At 42.2% G+C, this 21,582-nt stretch overlaps 1 protein-coding gene across 1 annotated transcript in view; it reads right to left on the reverse strand.

The window, feature by feature from the left end:
• Positions 1–21,022, reverse strand: part of sema3c (semaphorin 3C) — a 44,773-nt gene extending 23,751 nt beyond the window's left edge. The window contains exons 1-2 of the mRNA XM_023952565.1: positions 20,826–21,022; positions 15,910–16,082 (exon numbers count right to left, since the gene is read on the reverse strand). Of these exons, the coding sequence (XP_023808333.1) occupies positions 15,910–16,048 (139 nt within the window). The 5' untranslated portion in view covers positions 16,049–16,082; positions 20,826–21,022. The remainder of the gene's footprint in view (positions 1–15,909; positions 16,083–20,825) is intronic.
• Between the last annotated feature and the right edge of the window lie 560 nt (positions 21,023–21,582).

Here is a 21,582-nt window from a genome sequence, read left to right on the forward strand (position 1 = left end):
AAGTGGTTCTGACCCCCCAACACACACTCTTATCCTCAGCTGCTGCTATGGTCTGGAGTGGTTGATTGAATTAAGACAAGGTAACCACTTCAGGCGGGTTCCCACGACTCCTCACGCCGCGGTTTAGGCTCCGCCCTCACCTTGAAGGAAACTGCAGTTTTCTGGCCCTGAGGAACTCCACGAACATCAGATTGTTCCTTCACTACTATGCCGGACATGTTAACCCCTTCATGGCGGAATTTATTCCCAAATAAAAATAAAAAAAAAGATTCGTTGATGTGATGCTAAAGTACGAAATGGTAAATTGTTAAACAGAAGGTTTCATTCATCAACATGCAAAACTCAAAACAAAAAGAGAACAAAATCTATTATTTTAGCAATAAAATACAAGTTTAGAATAAAAAAAAGTAGAACAAATTCTTTTTCAGACCTTGTTAAACTGTTTATTTATTGAAGTCATTCTTTGCGGTGTTCAATTTCATTTCCAAACTGGAAAAAACTCCTCTTGATTCTGCAATGTGACGTTTTACAAAAGCAGAGAAACAAATTGCTCTGAAGGGTGTGGTGGAGGGAAAATCGGCATGATATTCTGGTGAACTTTGAAATATTATTGCAGGGGTGGGGGTGGGGGGTGGGGGATGGAAGACTTTATGTGAGGGTGGAGGCCCGGTTCAGCCCGGTGCTGAGCTGGCGTCCCATGGATCCAGCTCATTCAGCGAGACACAAACCGAAACCCCCTGGAGTCCACATTCCACCGGATCCGGTATCTTCTGGGCGATGAAACAACATGGGATCTCCAACAAACACCAACATGGAGGAGCCAGATGGTGCACCTGCTAACTAACAGCAAAGTGTGGGGCTCTGTCTTTTGTCTGTCGTTTAGCGCGCACCGTGAGACCAAATGTTTACAGCGTCTGAGCCAACTCATAAACCCAGGAAGAAGGACGCTAATCTGTCCACACGCCAAAGCCAAACCCAGCCCGTTTCCGTTGGCAGCGCCTCGCTAAACGCCAAACTATGACGCCTGCCGTCGTATCAAAACAAATAAAAGGCAGAGACAAGCTTTTTGTTTGGATATACGGCCTGGATAACCCAAAATAGACTCAGTTCACTGTGTGTATGTAGTTAGTAGTGTTTATGTGCGTTCCTCACTGCTAAGATCACGCAGCACTTTGAGCTGGAAGTGTCGAGCTGAGCATCATGGAAGAGGCGCCGTTGTGGTTTTTATGGAACAGAGGTTGAATGCCGTCTGTACCGAAAGACATGGGGGCCAATAAAAAGGAAAAACATGTTGTTTTGACTTTTAAGGGAAAATTCTTCTCATGATTGTCCAATGACGCTTCGAGTTGAGAGGACAGGGCAAGAACCTGACATCTGGAGGGCCTTCTATAATTGATGTGGGCAGGTGGCCCTTGTACGTCCCTGTGGAGATCACCGCAGTCTCCTGTGCCGTGCCTTTGAACCCCGGTACCCCCCCTTTCACATGGATGGCAGTTTGCTTGTGAAATGACCCCCCTCCCAATGGATTCAATGGGTGCTGGAATTAGTAGGAAAGCGGCGAGAGGAGCCTCAAGAGTCTCTCTCTTTGAAGTGAAGTGACCTGACGGAAGAACAAAAACGGCTTTTTGTTGAGCAAAAGGAAGCGCAGAGGTCATTCAATATTAAACTGCTGGACGGGCCTCACATCAAACTCATGTGGGGGAAGAAGCAGAACCTAACTTGCAGATAAAAAGAAAAAATGTAAAAATGACATTTATTTATCAAAAACAACGTAAATTAAATTAAAATTTAACCCACCCCCCACTAGTAGAACGGCTGCACCCCCTATCCCCGCCACCCTGATCAGAGCTACACGTGACAAATTTATGAAGTAAACACTTTTCAAGATGGTGGCTTTTCTGTTCGATTTATCTCCATAGCAACCATTTTATCTTTTGGTCGCCTGGACCTGACGAACAGATCGATGTAATTTTTAGAAGAATCTGCAAAAGTAAATTTTTGCCGCCCTTTTTTCCCCGGGGTTCCCCCCTCCTGGGCGGGGGCGGCGGGCCCCTGCCTTGCTCCTACCTGGACCAACCGTGGGCCGGGTGGGTGGCTGCCTGGAGTGCGGAGCGGGTCTCCCTTGGGGGGTCCTGGCTCGTACCTGGGGTCGGGGCGGGGGGATGCCCGGAACTCCTGGGTGGTGGTGGGGTGCTCGTCTGGGGCTGTGGGCGTCCCTCTCCGGTGGGGCCCTGCGTTGGGCTCTTCCGGCGCGGCGGGGGGCTGCTTTCCTGGCTGGGCTGGGGCGGCGCTCTCTTTCCCTCTGCGCCTCCCTGCTCTCTGGCTCTGGGGGCCTCGCGGCGGTCCTGCTGGCCCTGGCCTGGGTGGCGGTCTTGGTCGCCCGGGGGGCGGTTGTTCCCTGCCTGTTCCCGGTGGCGCTGGGGGAATTCCGGCTGCCGCTGCTGCTGCGGCGGGGGTATGGGTGTGGGGGTGGCTGGGCGCTCCTCCTCCTTCTTTTCACATTCCACCATCCATTTTAGAAGAACATAAACACTCACCTGAGCACAGGTGTTAGCTCACCTTTGCACTAATAGTTTGCATGATTGAATGAATGAAAGATTTCACACTAGTTGGTTTAAAGGCATAGGTATGCGTTCGTGAACACTATCTGTTTTGTGTGCATGTTGACATGTGGACATTTCTGCGGCTAGCAGGTGTGTTGATAATATTTGAGTGTGTGTGAACAGGCCCCGCCCTTTTTGTACTACATTTGAACCGTACCGTAACGATAAACAACCAGTAAACCTGTCTGCTCTATGCTGCTTCATGGTCTTACCCCCCTTCCCCTCCTATTATCACCCTCCTACCCCCCCCTCTCTCTTGTTCCCCTCTTTCCTTTTCCGTCCGGTCCAACACCAAAGATTTTCAAACATGATTGAAATTAATAAAGTTTGGCCTCAATTACAAAAGGGGTTTATTCAGACATACCTTTGGTTTGTCTGAAGATGAATAACCCCTCTTGTTAGAATAAAATATGTCCAACACAAGAGGCCCTCAGCTCTCATCTGTTTGCCTAGCTGTTGGACAGGACAAGTTAAAAAAAAAAAAAAAAAAAAAAAAAAAAAAAAAAAAAAAAAAGTAAATTTTTGGGATTTCCTTAGCAACTGAGGTTTTTTGTTAACGACACCCACATTCCTTAGTTGTTTACATTGTATGTCATATTGTTTTGTTCGTGTAAGGATTCGCGTGTTACATTTTCCCAATATTCCGGTAAAAAACACCAGAGGAAAAGGAAAAAGACACATTTGCGAGCTCGCCACACAACCTCCGTTTGAAATCTAGAAACTTTAGAGCCAAAGCCCCCCCCCAAAAGTAGCTAAGGATCGAGGAAATAGGAGATTAGGAGTTGAAATTATAGAAGGTACTAAAGATCAAGATGACTGCCTCTATCTGAGGTCAAAGATCAACAACATTTCTGTGATGGTGGTAGACTTAAAATTTGGCCAAATTTTTGTGAAGGTTGCTTGAACCAGCGACTCAACTTTATCATTATTTTTATTTATTTTTGGGGGGAGCATTTACTGTGCCCAATATTTATTTTCACCGAGTACGAAGTGCATGCAAATGTTGATGATTTTTTGAGTAAGTGACGGGGGAAAAACTTGTGGAATTTAAGGATTTTTAATCTTGGATGGCAAATACCTAATTGCTAGCAACAGCTACAGCTTCTCTTTCACTATAAATATGTTATCTGGTCAACATAAAATAAGATAAAGAAAATTATAAAAAGACAACAATAACATCTCACTGATCTAGATATTCTGTGTTTTTCGTCGGTTTTAGTACGCTGATAAAAAGAGCAAATAGGGAGAAGTTCTCCAAATTTACTCCACAGGATTCTTTTGGATCAAGCCAGACTTTTACTATATTTCCAGCTTTCCTAGACATAAATGGATTAATGTCCGTCTGTTTTATTCTGCAATCTATAAATACAAAAGGCAGCAGCCACAAAAACTTTGCTTCATTTAAGTGTTTATTCCTCCTCTGCTCAGCTCAATCTTTTATTTTTGATTTCAAAAACAGAGATTAATAGGATTAAGCAGGAAATCTTTACAGGGATCCAGATGGAAACGCTGAGCGTTTGTTGATTAAATTTAACTTTTGCGAATCCAGATGGCGCCCGACTCGTGTCTCGTGCAAGGAAAGTTCTGAGGATGAACTTCTGCCACAGATGGTTCTTGACTTTTTCAAAATAAGATGGCTGCGCAAGCGAGCCGTCAGATTGTCAGTCAGGCATCTGCAAAGGAGGAACCTATTAGGTTTTAATATATGGGCCTCCAAAAACAGGAGCACGCACAGACGTGCATTCATAAACCCCTGAGCCATGTGTTCTTGTCTGGAGAGCGTGCTGTCAGCCCTTTGATCAAACTAGGAGTTTAAAGCGCCACATGGAGTCATTTTTTGTAGTAAATTGTATTTAATTATAGTATGGTGGATTTTTTTTCTACTCTTGCATTATACACAGTATTCTGTTGTTGTTTTACAATGGGATCTGCTCTTTGAACGCCTCTTAACCCCTGGTTACGGTGGCCCTGAAGTCCAAATCACACCAACAAATTATTAAAAAAAAAAAAAAAACATTTTACAGATCAATTAAAAAAGCAAAACGTATAATAAAAAAAAACTTTACATTTCAGAAACCAAAACACACAAAAAAAATGAAACGAAATAAAAATGGACACAAAAGTAATTTCAAGAAATCTAAATGAAATGTTTAAAAACGAAAAACATTAAGATACCATAAAAGGTAGGTAGTATGGGACATCACTTTAATATGTCTTTAATATCTGCATACTAATGAAAGTTTATGATAAGTACGGAGCATTTCCAGTATGGCTTCATGCCGCATAAATGGTTTTATGGGCTTCTTTCTGTTTTTTAACTTAGTGCCTCTTGTAGACTTTCTATTGTAAATATCGATGTTGAAAATGTTATATTTTCTGTGTATGTAAACTATATTCCACTTTCGTTTTGTTTTTGTTTTGCTGCTGCAAACTCAGGTTGTCGTTATAAATAAGAACGTGTTGTCAATTGATCTACTTGGATAAATAAAGGTCCAACAACACCAAAAAAACGTACGGCAGACATGATGGACAAACGTCATCATCCAATCAGCGATGTCCCATAGTTCTGGTTGTTTCATTTTTTTAACATTTCATTTTGTTTTCTGGAAATTCGTTTTGGTTTTCAAATCTTTTTTCGTTTTTAATGACATTTTTATCCAAATCTTTGATGAGTTTTCTTTATTTTATGCAATATTTACAGTTTGGTGGTAACTGAAACAAATTTTTGCCAAGACATTGGCTTCACTGTTAGCTAAATCCTGCATAAGCATGTTGAATGCTTGGGCTTCTAAATATCTTAAAGTAAATTTGAGGGTGTTTGTTATTACATAATGGAAATTTATAGCTACATTCACACAACCATCAGCAACGCACGTTCAAGCGGCCACTTTCAGTCGAAGGTCAATGTAAATGCACGTTTGGGGCTCAGTCGTTCAAGCATAGCTACGTAATTTTTAACAACTGTTTTACAAGCTCAATGTACAAAACATGTGGCTGTTCAACGCACATTGAAAGTTAGACCAGTTGAACTGCGACCAATCAGAGACTCAGATTTGGTAGTGACTTATGGATGGCGTCCTTTCCCAGAAATGCCAAAGGTTTGAAAATTGAACATTAAGAACAAATTAATCATTGTGGCTTGTTTCACGGACGGAATTACATGACACACTCTTTCTTATCTCAGATCAGAAGCGTGAAATAAAAGGCCTGGAGGACATTTGTGATATTTGCACTGCTTTGACATTTCGCACCAAGCCTCTTCCAACTGTAGGTGGTGGACAGAAAGAGGAAGCCCATCCTTGCTTGTCCAGTGTGAACACCAGGACCGTAGGGCTAATTAATGCCCATTGCATACATAGCTTAAGGCACATGAAGCTTCTGATGCATCTTGCATAATAATGCAAATTCAATGTAACCAATAAACTCAGAGTGGTAATTAAGAAGGCGTAACGAGTTAAAAAACATGTCTGTGTCGTGACTGTGGTGAAATCCAGCAGGAACCACAAAAACAGAACAAAAGCCTCCCCACAAACTGTGAGTAACAGGAAGAGACTTGTCAATGTGCGCCAATGTTTATAATGGCACCAATCAAGACCCAGATGAGCCCACATCTGTTTTTTCTTTTCTGATTATGCAGGACATGCTCAGAAGGAAATGCAAACAGCCACATTTGTGGCTCTTCTCGAGGTTTCAATCTCTGACAAAGCTGCCCCCCTCCAAAAAAAAAAAAAAAAAAAAAATGCTTGCATAATCGAATAACCCAGTTTTATGGTGATGGCTCCTGCAGTAAACAACGCTGCCATGGTTCTGGCTTGGAATGTCAGAACAGTGAGAGGATTGTTGTCATACCGCAGTGAGGAAAAGAAGAAAAAATCAGATTCATAGTGTCTGGAAAACATGTGGGATCTTTAAGCTGCCCAAAACAGCGACTTTTTCAAATTACAATTCAGGTTTTGGTGATAAATGGAAAACAGTGCTGAAATATTTCCCTATTTATTTTAGCTTCACACATCAACTTCAGAGTGAACTTTCTTCTTTACAATATAAAACACAAACACTAATATTTACTGTACAATTTAAACTTTGAGCAAGTTTATCAACATTTTAAGATGGACCTTTGCATGTTTTGTCTGATGAAATCCTCATATTTGGTTCTTTTGTTAGAACACAGGCTTTGTCTTTGAAAATTAACTGAATGTCTGGATTGATTGATTTAACCCTTTAACACCAAACATGTCTCTGGGGACATCAAAATAATACACGCCCTTTAACATACCGTAATCATTTATGCGATTAACGAGATTCCGTTGATTCTGAAACAGAGGAAAGCATACTGGCTTTGTAGTAACATGCAACACATTACACATTGTCACAACTGCCCTTATTTAAAGGCTGTCTGCGGGTTAGGGTTAGGGTTAGGATTAGGCAAAAATTTGAAGATCTCAGACCTCTTGGTGAGCCTGTACAGCAATGTTTATGCATATTTTTTTTCTATAGGCATGCTGCAGGCCACACGTTGCAGTGGACACTCAAAAAACACAGAGGGGAAAGTAAAGGTTAAGTAAAGTAAAGGTGAGATTCAGATTGTTGAATTTTTTCAACATCCCCAAAGTCTTTTAGTGCTGTTCAATGTATAAAGGCTTGCTCCTCGCATCCAGCCTCTTACACATGAACTGTAGCTGCTTTTACTTTTACTAGAGTTCATGTTTTCAATTTTTATTTTATCTTGAGTAAATATTACTAAATACATTTAATATTTTGCATTACTCAACAATTTAGGCAAAGGATTACACAACACTCTTGAATAGAATACTAGAATATTTACCCTGGTGGGGTTCCGTAGCTTATACTACATAAGAATGCTTTAGAACAATTACAACAATTAGTGTGTTTGCGTGCAACCGCTTGACACAAGGCTTTTAAGTAAATCTACAAAATATGTTTTTTGGAGTGTGGAAATTAGGAAATTGTACAATCAGAGGTGTTCAGGCACTTACGGATCACCTGCACACCCATTCGTGCAGCATTTGTGCGTGGTCAGTAAGGGAGCGAGTCCTCAGACCTTCCCAATGGGCGGCAGTGGCTCAGGCGGTTGAGCAGGTTGTCCAATGATCGAAGGGTCGGCGGTTCGATCCCCGCTCACCTCAGCCAACTTTTGTTGTGTCCTTGGGCAAGACACTTCACCCTCCTTGCCTCCAGTGTGGCTCCACTGGTGTGTGAATGTGCATGAATGATCCCGGTGATGGTCAGAGGGGCTGTAGGCGCGAAATGGCAGCCACGCCTCTGTCAGTCTGCTCCAGGGCAGCTGTGGCTACAACCATAGCTTACCGTCACCAAGTATGAATGAGGAGTGAATGAATAATGGACACAATGTAAGCGCTTTGAGCATCTGGAAAAGCGCAGATAAATCTAATCCATTATTATTATTATTACTGACTAGAAAGTGAAGTAAGCGCACCATATGACAGCGTCATCCATACATCATAAGTGTGTGTCAATTACTTTATTCTGACAAATACTTCACGATTAGCTTACCTCACACACACACACCAAATCCTATGTTTCGTTTTCATGACGGCCACTAAGGTGGTCATACGAGAATGAAGGGCTGCAAGACACCAGTCGCTCCTCTCTAGAACTCTCCACAAGCCTGAAAAACCCCAAAACCTGCAGCACTTGTAAAAGCCAACCCCCGTGTGGCTGCATGTGACTAAGGCAAAGCTTAAAGAGTTGCATATTAGCACAAAGCTGCTTTTCACCTTCTTCAGAATCCACTGGACTTATGTTCGTTGCATAAACAGTTGCAGAGTTAAGGTTGTCAAAAGAATGTCAACACTGGAGTTAAACTCAATTAATCAAGGAGAACCCAAGAACAAATTTTTTTTCTGGGCTTCTTATGTTAATTTGACAATTTACAAATTTCCAGGTTCTCTAGGCTCAGGATGGGACGCAGTCTCAATTACCTCTAAGACAATGAGGCCATTTCCTCTTTTTGCTTAAGAAGAACCTATTTTGTAGTGGTTAGAGGCAATTAAAAGAGATTTTCCCCGTCACTAACTGATGACTTATGATTTCAAAGCTCACAGCTCAAAACGCTGTCCATCCTCTGTGAAACATCAAGACTGGAGATCCTGGGATTAGATAACCATACGACCACAGAAAGCAATGATAGGACTTCAGAAGTGCAAGCAGCAGGAATCTGTGGCAGTAGGCAGTTAAGGTGCCAATCTAAAGGAAGAAGAGGACCACCCAAAGCGGTTTTGGTTGACAGAGTCGTCCGATTGTCTGTCCAACCAACATATTCGACATTCCCAGAGAAGCTGCTCCCAGCACTTAAACTGCAAACAGCGTGCATTAATGCACCGCAGCTACTACTCGTGGACAGGAGCCAGCGTTGGCTCACACAAGGGAAGAATTTCTTAATCTCCTGAATGCAGTTAATTTTTCCAGTTTTCATCTGCTGCCAATTAGACATCTTTCATCGTTGTCACACAGCTGCACGAGGCGCTCTGCTTCTGCTGTCCGAGTTTCCGAGATCAGGCGCCGAATCCAAACAAGACACATGAGACGGGCTGACTTTCCCCTGCTTGGTCATCTGTGCGTGCACTGTGTTGCAGTCCGGCACCGGCAGCAGGTTTCACAGCATGGCTGACATGCTAAGATGATGGTTAATATTCCCAGGAAGATTTGAAACTCAAGCTGACAAACGGCATCGCGCAGCCGGCTCGTTTTCAAGAGCCCCAATTAGCACCTGGCTTTCCTTTTACACGCCACCGACAGTTGAAGGGTTGACCTCTCACCTGAACGCATCAGGAGCCTCTGGCTCCACGCTCTGCCAGCAGACAGTAAATCTTCAGGATTTTACTGTCAGGGAGGCTCTTGAACACTGTCACTGCGAGGCGAGGCTTCCAGGAGAGGATTTTACAACCAGAGACAGAGAGAGAAAAGCACATCCAGGTGGAGCTTCCAGATCCTGCTTATAGAGGACGCGGTCAGACGGTTCAGGCTTCCACGGCGTGCGTGAAAAAGTGATAATGCATTCTTCGTCGGCCATTAACCCGCTTATACATGGTCAACCCGTATTTAGTCCTTAATTCTTGTTTTTTTCCAATTTGGATCGACTATTTGTTATGTCGCGCCGCACCGCACCACCGCTGCAGTCAAGATTCGGTGATATAAAGAGATATATATGCTGATCTTTCCGATGGGTTGAATAAAGCATCAGTTCAGAGAGAAAGTTCACCTCTTACCGCTTGTTTTTGTCCAAATGATGAAGTAAAAGGTTGTTTTAAAGGAGCCGGCGCAGTGATACAAAGCATTTAAGCTAGGTAACCGGAACTTTTCACCGTGCAGTTATCCTGTGGTATATCACTTTTTAATGCACACCCAGCATCCAATCAGAATCAAGTATTCACCTGGACCATGGTAGAACATATGTTAGGTGTATATAGGTGTAGATTCTTCTTTTTGTTAAATGTAATTACTTTTTGTATTTTTGCAAATTTTAAATACCCTTTCATTCTTTTTTGCACATTGCTGTTGTTCTTCTTTTTTTGCACTGATCTGCTGTAGCAACTGAATTTCCCCAACGCGGGATGAATAAAGAATATTCTATCTTATCTTTTTTCAGACGACAGGTTATACAACACGTAAGGGTAAGAAAGGGTGAAGTATGTGAGATGCAGGCACATTGTATGGATTATTCCTTTTTACGTACTGCGCAAGGAGCCTGTTCGTGCTGTTCACATGATCAGTGCCTGCTTCATACCAGCAGACTGACTGTTAGAAATGAAGAAACTAGACTGTCAGAGCATAGTTTGTGGGCATCCTATAGGCGTTTTTACAGTGAAACATTTGTGGTCAATAAGGGACCAGTACACCCATACAATACAATTCTTTTCCCGCATGCATGACAGTGGCACGTTCCATTTTCATGACGTCCCTTAAGGGCGCCGTATGAGCCTCTAGGGAAATATGAGATGCACCTGCACTTACTGACCTTTAAGATGTGACAGTCCCTGTCTGTGACCCTCCACAGATCTGGACGACCCAAAACCCAGCAAATTAATTGCTGTATGGGGGGATGTTAAAGTTTTAAGGGGATCGCAGGTATGTCTCTTAGTTTCCTTGAGGCTAGAAATGGCAACTTTGAAGGATGTCACTGAAATGGAGCGTACAATTGTTGTGTAGTAAGTGTATTGTGAAGTATTTGTAAGGATAATGTCAGTTGAAGGCACTTATGACGTACGGCTGATGCTGTCTACATTGTCCTAATGCCACACGCTAGTAGATAGAATAAAAAAATGTGCACATTTTCCGTCTATGTGGTCAATGGCCTTGATGTTTTTTGTGGCCCACCTGCTGCTCTGTACAGGTTTGCCAATTCTTCACCCACAGACCGTCCGTATCCATCCATAAGGGCAGTTGTGACCAAGGCTTTAGTAAAAAATGCCTCTGGCTACATGTAACTATGACTTTTTCTCCCATAATCCCCGAAATGGAAGTTAAATCTGGTAGAAAAGATAAAGCCAAGAGCTTTGTGTGCCTCAGGCGGGTTAAAAAGAAAGGAAAAAACTATCTCGTTTACTAACAAGCAATGAAAATTTTTACCACTCAAACCCAATCACGACCAAAAAACACACATTCCCACAAAAGCCTAAACATCCCTTCAAGTCTGAATGAATGAAGCGTCGCTCCGTGGAGAATTATAGGGAATGATTAGCAGTAGCAATGAGTCATGAAAGGGAAGGAGTGTCTTTGACGTCCGGTTCCTGATTTCCACCCTGGGTTCTCCTGGTGCTGAAGGGAAGGGGCAGAAATCCTTTCAATCAATCTCTCTGACAAGCCCAGAGCGTAAAAATCTACACAAACCACACAAAAGCCCTCCGTGGGCCTTTTCCTACTCCAACATCCGTCATGTCGCGACATCCCAACTGTATATATTTATAAGCTTAATTTGGATTGAAAGTGGAGGTTTGCCAGAAGAGAGTGAGACTGTTGATGAGGTTAAATGATCCGGATCTGAGACGCAGAGCACTCCGGCATTTATCAGTCCAGGAGACCAATTCAGGCTTTTTCTTTTACACCGACGGGTAAAAAAAATTACTTTCATCAAGTGACAAAAGCAGCAGCAGTTTGAGCAACTTTTACTCAAGTAGATGGAAAACAAACTATACTTGAGGTTTTTCTTCTTTAAAAAACAAAGGATAAGTTATTTAAGTTTTCCCATTTTTATGGATTAATTATTATGTTTGTGTGAGTTTTAAAAATTCTAGTGTTTTAGTACACTGAGGAATTTCTTTTTCCAACAATAAAATAAAGTTTTTTTCTCATTTTTTTACTGATTCTCCTGAGTCAGGAAGCCAAACTTTTGAGTCGCTAAAATTTGGGGTTTGTCAACAAAACTGTTGACAAAGAATGTCTGCAAGAATGTAAAAACAGTTTTTATGAGCAACGAAGAGTGAAAAATTATTACGGGACACAAAAACTACACATGGAGACTTACTTCTGTGCAAATTTACCAGACGTTTGTGAATCCCAGGTCAGTTGTAATTTATATTTACCCAGAAGTCTGTGCAACGTTTAGACAAAATGGATTCAATGGGATTGTAACCAAAAATGTTCTGTATTTTTTTTCTTCTTTATGAGTCTAAAGGCCTGTTCACATCGGGACGAATTTCGCCCACGATTTTCGCCGACGTTTAACGCCTCGTGACTAAACAAATGGCACCAATGTGAGTGTGCACACCGACGCGAAAAAACGCCACGCGTCAAAGTGTCACTTTTTAAAAAATGCCTCGGGTTCGTTTTTTTTTTGACGCGCCGCATCGAAATCTATTCAACCAATGAGAATGGCGCTTTTGCACACGTATCTGGAGCTTCTGAAGTTACAGTAAAACACAACTTGGGGACGCTCAAACACAAAACTGCCTTTCTGAGCACACATACCAGCGAAGAAGATAGATGCCAAGTAGCGTCTACACCAGGGGTGGGCAATTCCAGGCCTCGAGGGCCGGTGTGTCTGCAGGATTTCCAGATAGTCTTGCCCTACTCATGGCTGATTACCTGGTTCAGGTGTATCCAGCCAATTAGAACATGCCAGAGCAGGGTATGCTGAAAAACATGCAGGAATGCGGCCCTCAGTGCCTACCTCTGGTCTACACTGCCGCAAAGAAATAATGACGGACATTCTAAAATATCCCCGAACCAAGCACCAGTTGGAGCTACTGGTGCTTGAAATATTCATGTTTTCTTTGTATGATTCTGACAAGCGCGTAAATACTTGCTCTCTTCTTGTGAAAAGCGTGAAAAGCGACTTTAAGAAGCGTAAAGTTGCGCAGCGCCACCTTGTGTACAGGAGTATTTCTGTTTACATTAAGCGCCATCTAATGTCAGGGAATGATATTGCATGTTCGCTCGGCTCATTGTCAGGGAAAATCGCCTGGGTGTGAACACAAAAAACGTGGCGAAAAACGCTGGCGAATAACACCTGGCGAATATTCGTCCCGGTGTGTACGGGCCGTAAGAGTCCAGGATGCCACAGTTTCTGGTTTTTGTGGCTTTTCTGTCTAATTCAATAATTTTAGTGACACCCCGCCACTAAAAGTCCCGCTCCGATCATCTTTTGATCCATTTTCAAAGCGTTCCCAGTGCTCTTTTATTTATGCCGTTTTCGCCATAATCCAAAAACTTGTTGTTCTATAGGACAGCTTCTGCAGAGCAGCAGTGTTTGTTTAAAAATTTGCCTCTGAGTTGTGAGCAGGACCATTGGTGTTGACCAACCCCGCCCCCACTTCCCAACACCAATTTTTTTTATACGCTCTACCGTTTGCTTCCAGCCCCTCCATCATCAGAAAAATACCACAAGAACATGGTAAGAACATGGTAAAAACATGGTAAAAACACCCAAAACACTTTTTTTGTAATAGGTTTTAAAAAAAGTTAAATTGTTTTTGCAGATTTAAAACAGCATTAAAAAGGAATTATGTGCAGGAAGAGGCTAAAAAATCTAAAAAGCTTATTTGAAGCCTCCAGCTAATGTAACCTAAAAATATAGAAGTTAAATAGAAAACAAATTGATAAATCACAAGTATTAAAATAAGTTTGATAAAAACAAATAAAAACTAACTAACAACACATCAGATTTGTCCGCTAAGACAGAAATACAAAACATTTATTTAAATGATCACTGCGACACGTTCAATTCTTGCAAAGAAGGACATCAGCTGCTAATAATCATGATTTAATGCTCACCAGCAATAACTAACATATCTCATGCCTGGATCCTGATCTATAAGCTTATAATCAATATTTTACTAACAGTGGATCACAGTCTATTTCTAGAATGATTAAAACCATTTTTGTCCTGATAAAATGTGTTTTTGTATCCACAAGACAAACAGCACAACCCCAACTGAAAGAGAAATATGTGAAATTTTTGTCTAAGGCTAGAATTAATGAAGAGTTAAATTACCTCACAGTTCACATGTTGGCGACTTCCAGTCATCAATTATCCGTCAATGGCTTCTGGTCTAAAACCTCAAATGTTTGTCAGTCTCCAGTCATCAATTTGCCATCAATCGTGCAAATAATTGAATTTTAATGGATATGCAATGGGTCTAAATTTGGATTAAACAGTTTAAGAAGCATTGTGTGGGAATATAGACTCAAAGGTCTACTAAGCCACTTCCAAAAAAGTTTGAAAATAAGCTTTTATAAGTGAAATTTGATCTTTTTTAGGTGTTTTAAAGCTTTGCTGGTTCATTTCTTCATGAAATTGCAGTGTTTGAGCATCAGTAAAAACACAAACGACCACAAACCAGGTCAGCAGGAATGCTGGAGAGACATTTAAAGCAACTGGAAGGGGGGGTAATTATCTTTTATCACACGATTCTACATAAATAGGGAAGGTTCGAGTTTATTATGCTAGGGTCGAACGAGAAAAGCACCACTTGAGAGTTTATTATTTAGGTTAGCTGCATTTCACGCTGTTTACAATGCAGTTTTAATTGTGGCTTGGCTGCGTTCACGGCAGGAACGGAGGCACAAGGGAAGGGAGAGGAATGTCGGAGGCTTCTCCGCAGGACGAGGGGCTACAACGGGAGTCCCGTGAACCTGCTTCACCCCCGGGTTGGGTTTCAGCTTCGACACAAGAGCACTCTGGTCTCCTGTGATCTACGGTGCAGGTTTATTTTCTTGGATGTGTTGGCGTCAGTCCACTATACTCAACAGGTTGCCTCTGGGAGGGAAAGAATCCAGCTCGGAAGGCAGACTATGGCGGCCAAACCACCTGCACCTTAGTCCACCCCTCTTCCAGTCACGTTTCATGAGGCTTCCTTCACTCTCTCCGCCACCCTTTGACCATCTCCATTTTCTTCTCTTGGCATGATTTCAGTGTTTGCATAAGAAATGAACCTCCACCTTTGTCCTTAAGAGTCCGTCCACATCTGCTGTTAAGCTTTACTCACTTTTTCCCCCCACCAAGAATGGAATTCTTTCTGAAATGTTTGAGTCTGAGTTTAGATACTATGACAGGTTTGATTTTGTAAATCAAAACATTTTCTTAGCCATATGTTTTTTTGTTTCCATCTTGTGACAATAAAATACAGAAATGCTGCAGAAATGGAGAAAAAAAAAGACCAAAAATGAAAGTGACAGACTGAACTCAGCTAAATTTAACGCTCTGTAAAAAAGAAAAGCATTCGGTTGTTTTTGCTGCACTAAAAACTGACTGATTGACACCTTCAGCTGCTCCATGCTGCACTGAGGCCAGCTCCTTCTCACCGTCCTGCTGCATGGACGAGGTTACTCCACCACACACACCACCCAGAGTTAAACCCACACCGATAAAGGGCCAAAATTCTGTCGAAAAATGGTGAAATTATCTTGTCAGGAACTTTTGAAGATATTTAAAAGCAGACGAAACCGCTGTGCCCACGGGCCTGGAGCTGTGCAGAGCTTTTTGTAATTAAAGTTTAACAAGGAACAGATTGAGGGTTTTCTGACAGGCAGTGCCACCTCCTGCAGAGGCCTGACTTTTGGCCGACACTCAGCAGGACCAAAGATGGAGAAGGATCTCCTGGAAAGGAAGTCTAGAGCTCGAACACAGGGTATTTATTCTGAAATGAACAACATGGCTTTGATAGAAAAGAGATTACTCATTAATGCGCCATTTAAAAGTATTATTATATCCCCCCGGGGCTGGGATTTATCACTGGCCATTTGTTTAGTCGTGGCAGCGGCATGTTTAGTGAGCGAAAACACAGTCGTGAAGCTGCTGATCTATGAGCTTTTTTCTTTTTCTTACCTTCAAAGGAAAGGAAGACTCTTGGCAGAGGTGGAGGGAGGCTGGAGACGCTGCAGCACAGCAGCACCAGCAGAGCAAGGAGGCAAAGTGTCATGGCTGATACCAGAGGTGGTCTGGCCAACCCCTCTGGTCTGCCCATAACCGCCCCACGTAGGTCCCTCAGCCGGTCAGCACTGCCAGAGAAAAATCACAAATTCAGAGTTGACATTTTCATTTAGTTTGACAAAGTAAATGATGACAAATAATCTGTCCTCTTTTTAATGTCAGCACTAAACCCCAAACTTCCCTTTTTGAAAAAAAAACTCAAGAGTTGTTTAAAACTTTACAACGTTGACCAACAGTATTTTAATTTTGCAGGACGAGTTCCCGTTTTGTCTGCAATACTACCAGTAAGCTAATTGCCATAGTTAGCTTAGCATATGCTGCATGCAAACTTCAATGTTATTTTGTGAGCCGCCTTAAAATCCAACCAAAGAAGTCATACCAAGTCACCATTTTTTCGCAATATGGGCGCTGCCATGTTGGAGCCAAATGAGATCAGAAAGCCACAGATTGATATGGTCGGTCTGAGTTCTGGCAACAACTCTGGCCAATCAGCGGTGGGCTTGCTGGAAGTCCACAAAATCTACATGAAACGTCAAACGTTTGGACATGTGGGCCAGCAGGCACCACCAAGAACATGTTAAAAAAACAGGTCGCAGGTCATTCTGAAAAATATAATGACTGACTAAAAGCTGTTTATTTCTCAATCGAAGCTTATGGGATTTTGGCTTCTTGGAGCCAGAGGGTACTTCCTGTTTGGAATGGGTCACTTAGTCCAGTTTACATGTACAGTCACTGACTGATGATGGGACGACTGATCGAGGGGGCTCAGTGATAAACAAATAAAGTTCTTTAAAAATAAAAACTGGAGTCCATTTCCATAAATTGGGGCGTTGAGGCAACGACTGACATGACACAGCAATGGCTTCTTGTAGTGCCTCTAGGGGTGGAGGGACTAAAGAAAGACTATTCAAAATGGTCCATTCAAAAGGAGCTATCCTGGCATGGAAAACTCTACCACACAGCATAACCCCCAGCATCACTCAAGCTCCACCCCCCCCACCCCCCCCAAGCACACACAGCCACAGATATCCGTAGTGCAAATATAAACACACTTACCTAAAAAACAATGACATTTTCAATGAGTTACGTAAATATTAGCATTAGTGCAGAAGGGATCATGTAAACAGAAGATTTTTTTTTATAGCATAAAACTGTTTTTTGCACATATATGGACAACTCTGGTCGATTTACAGATCATTTTAAATTTGTTTACTGTGATAATTGCTGTTGGAAAGAAACTGTCTCTCAAAATACTCATCTAGTGAACCTTGTGTGGAGTAACAACTCTGGAAGCTTTACAATCAGAGCATCACAACCAACTTCTCCTCTAAATCTGTTTCCAAAGGAAGTGGAGCTGTTGCTGGGTTTTCACCACCGTCAAGGAATCCGCAGACCAGGAAAGGTCTATCGCATGCTGTGGACCCGTTTCGCATAACCATTAATTCATAGAGAGCGTTATGTTTGTGGTGTTCAGTGGGAAAATAAAACCTTAAAAAACTGGGGATTCTATCTTTTTCTTTATTTAAAAAAGTACAATTATCATCTCAGAAATTATTTTAGTTTCTCTGGTTACCTTTGCTAAAAACTAAAAGCTAGTGGATTAAGAAAAATGGTGCCATTAAATATAAAGAAAAAAAGGAAAGGATTTTTAAATAATTTTTCACAACACGTGTTGGAAAGACTTCCCTGAAGTGATGTTTAGCAGTCATTTCAAGGCAATTCTAATTCAAACATCACATATTAGAGAGGATCTCTCTAAAGCGAGAAGCTTTCACTTTTTTTGAACAGAATCTGGGAAACATCTGGCAGCAGGAAGATGCTCAGATTTTTAAGTCTGTCAGCATCTATTTTCATTCTGAACAAACAAAACTAATTTGATTGATTTGTTTTTTTTTCGAGCAATTTTCAGCAATAACAACAAGTGAAAAAAACTGCATGCTAAGCACAAGAATCAGATTCAAATAGCATATTTCTGTTCAGTTAAGTTAAAGAAACAAAATAAATTTATCATAATTCACTATCAATGTGGCAGCAACCATTGATATGGTGCTAAATGAGCATTTAGTAATTAAGATCCTTTTTTGAGAATTTCTTGAAGAAAAAGCTGCACAAACTTCTTGGAACCTTGGAAGCCAACAGGACGCATCAAGCACATCATCTGCTTTGTCCTGGTATATGTTTGTTTGTTTAGTAACACAAAGTCAAAATGCCACGAAATACTTGGGATGAGAAGAGCATTCGTGCTTTTTAAGGTAATCAAGAGGTACTTTTAGCATGCAACGGTAGTAGTAGCTTGTAAAAACACAGATAGAAAAGTACTAAATGGTAAAGACTAATAAATAGTAGGAAAATAACAAGTGTCACTGTCTTTTCTCTTTTCCGTCTGGTCCAAAACAGAAATGTATGAAAATGTATTTCACATAAATAAAGCTTATACAAAAGGCATTTATACAAATATACCCCTCATGTGTCCAACCCCCTACTGTAACAGTAAAACCTGTCCAATACTGGAGGCCATCAGCTCGTATCTGTTTGATTAAATGCAGGACAGGATACGTTTGAAAAATACAAAGATGAAGACAGAATTGACTAGGAAAGTAGGGTTAAAATGGGTTTTGGGGCATTTTTTGCACTTGTGAAAGTAGCATTGTTGGTAGTGACATACCTAGTAGCCATTGACTGTATATAAAAAACTGGACTGAGTGACGCCTACCCAATTGTGTTTCAAACAGCAAGTACCTGCTGACTCCAAGAAGCCAAAATCCCATAGACGCATTTTAAGAAATTAACTTTGTATTTGCCAGAATAACCATTCTTGCTCTACCATTTTTATTTTATTTTGCCAAACCTAATTGTTTTAAATGGTATTTTTGTCTGTAGTGCAAGTTATAAATGGACTAATCAGATGCCTCAAAAGTATGTTGTCTCAAGTCCAACATTTAAAATTTCGTGTATCCTGCTTTCAAGTGGTGGGAGTATGGACTTCCAACAAACTCACTACTGATGAGTGGTTGCCATAGAAACATTGACTTAGACCAACTCTGGACTAATCATTGCTGACTTACGACGTCTGGCTCCAACATGGCGGCGTCCGTATCGGGAAAAAGTGGTGACGGAATTAATTTGAATAGATGGGAGCCAGAAGTTAGCCGTTTTCTATGCGTGACGTCAACATTCAGTACTTATGGAGAAGGATCACTAAGAGCTGGGATCATTGAAGGTTTTATCAAGAGTTCTTTGGTCTTGGTTATAATAACCATCTGAGTGTTTTTGTATACATACAGGTTGTCTCCTGAATCATCTGTCAGAGGAAAGTCCTAGTCCTGCCTTGCGCAGACCCTTACATGCCTCTTATTTAAATATGGATGGAGTAAATCTGCACAACATAACTCTGATAGAAGCCCCGTCCCTCCCTCTCAGCCCCTGCATGTTATCTTTCAATAACAGAACAAGAACAGCTGAATTATTGATTCCTACAGGTACCGCTCTGCCTGGGGGAGCTCCCCTGCTGGGGACAGAGTTGTCTTAAGCGCTCATAGAGGCGCCCCCACCTGTTAGGCAGAAAACGGCTGCAGACAGCGTGAGCCACTCACATGCAAAAAAGACAATCTTATTGCTTATTGATGTGCGATGAAAAATTGATGGTCGGAGAGAAAGGAAAGCAGCGCGATGCAATGAAATTTTCAGATTTAGGTTCAAACTTGCATGCTGTTGTTTGCTGGGCCAGGTCTGAAGAAAGGACGACGACTGTGAAGGAGCGAGACGCTGCACGGGGCATGCGCAGACGCTGCAGCCCCTCTGCTGCTGCATCCTCCATGCGCAGACACAAACAGCCTCCCTTCCTCTTTCAGCTCTGGACAGTTTGACGCAAAAGTCACCAATTTTAGGCTTTTTAAACTAGCCTCCAAAAATGTCAGGAACATCTGAACACGTTGAAGGCCTGGCGACCTCTTGAACTGCTCAACTGTCATCTACACCTTTCCTTCCCTGCTCCTTCGGAGGCTGCGGGGTCTCAGAGGGAGCAGAACTGGCCTCACAGCTGCAAAACCCATCGACAGAAGATCTCCAGAGCTCTCGTCTCATGAGGTTTGGACACTTCATCCCCAATAAAAATGGATGAGCTAACCCACTGCTCTTACTGCCTCTGCCTGTACGGGGCTTTGAGGTGCACGAACAGAAATAATAAATTCTCCAATTAACTCTGCCGGGCACGTTGGCCCAGAAATTCCTGGGCTCCTGCAGTCTGGCAGGATTCTCTGCAGCAGCAATTAAACGTTGTTCCATAAAGGAGGTCAGAGCAGCGGCTGAACTGAGTCGTGTTTCCAGACATGATGATGATGGTGTGGATCCAGGAACCAATGAATTTTTCCATCTTGTCATGTCAGAGGTTCTGCTAAAGCGAATTTAGAAAGAAAACAAACCCTTGCAGTTTGAGGAAATCCCATTTCCGTTATTAGTGTTTTGTTGAGGATGGTTGAAGTCAGTGAATACAAATCAGCCTCAGACTCATCCCCAACCCGAGGACTGAAATCAGTAAACAAGTGGCCGAGGTGGGACGGCGTGTGTTCTTACCCCACCCTGTAAGTCAGGAGCTCTGATATAGAAACAAGAAAAAAGCAGGGATCTCGTCACGTCAGCTTCTAAAACTTTTTGGTCACACTTGAAATCTCTCCAAGCTTTAGCTCTTCTGATTCACTTTAACTTGTGAGGAGGGGGGGGGCTTTGCACCTGTTAGCACTCGGCCCACAGACCTCTGCGTGCATCCGTTGAAAGGACGCCGCCCTCAGAGAGGAGGTCATGGCAGCACTCACCTTCCACGAGCTTCCTCCAGAGATGATCCCAGTTGAAGGAGACAGATCCGCCAAACTTGTTCCTCTCCAAGCCCCCCCACGGGGGTCTCCGGACTCCTGCAGCCTCGGCAGAGAAAAAAAAATGCAGCTATTCCATGGAGGTGCTCACAGGCAGGACTGAGACGGAGCAGAGGAGAGAGGAGAGAGAAGAGGAAAGAGGGAGGAGAACGGCTGGTGTCCTATTACACGCTCTCCACCGAGCCCCCTCCACCTTCTTCCACTCGTCCTGCTCCTCCTCCCCACCACCGTCCTCCCTCCCTCCCTCCGTTAACTAGACAGCAAACAGATCACTTTAACAGCTCCAAGCATCAGAGAGGACTCCTGCCTCACGCAGGGAGAGGGGTGACGGCAGAAAGGTCAGACGCATTCATCACTTCTGCTGCTTTTAATCTGCGGCCGATCGAATGGCCGCTCTAAAAATACTCCATCTGGGCCTCAGGCTTCGAATCAAACTATGATAAAGAGTCTCTACTGCAGATTTTACTGAATTTTTGACAATTTTAGTTCAGAAAAATGAATAAATAGGTACAAATTAAACATTTTTCAACCCTGAGAAGAGGTAAAAAGTAGAGATTTTAAGGTTTTGTTGTTGAAAAGAAAAAAGAGTAAAAAAGGTTTTGATGAAATTTTGAACCAGTTCTCAACAGGTTTTGCACCAAATTAATTTAAATGAACCAAACATTTTTACACTATTGTTATTATTATTATTAAATGATAA

The sequence above is a fragment of the Oryzias latipes genome, chromosome 23, assembly GCF_002234675.1.
Source record: "Oryzias latipes chromosome 23, ASM223467v1".
NCBI lineage: Eukaryota > Metazoa > Chordata > Actinopteri > Beloniformes > Adrianichthyidae > Oryzias > Oryzias latipes.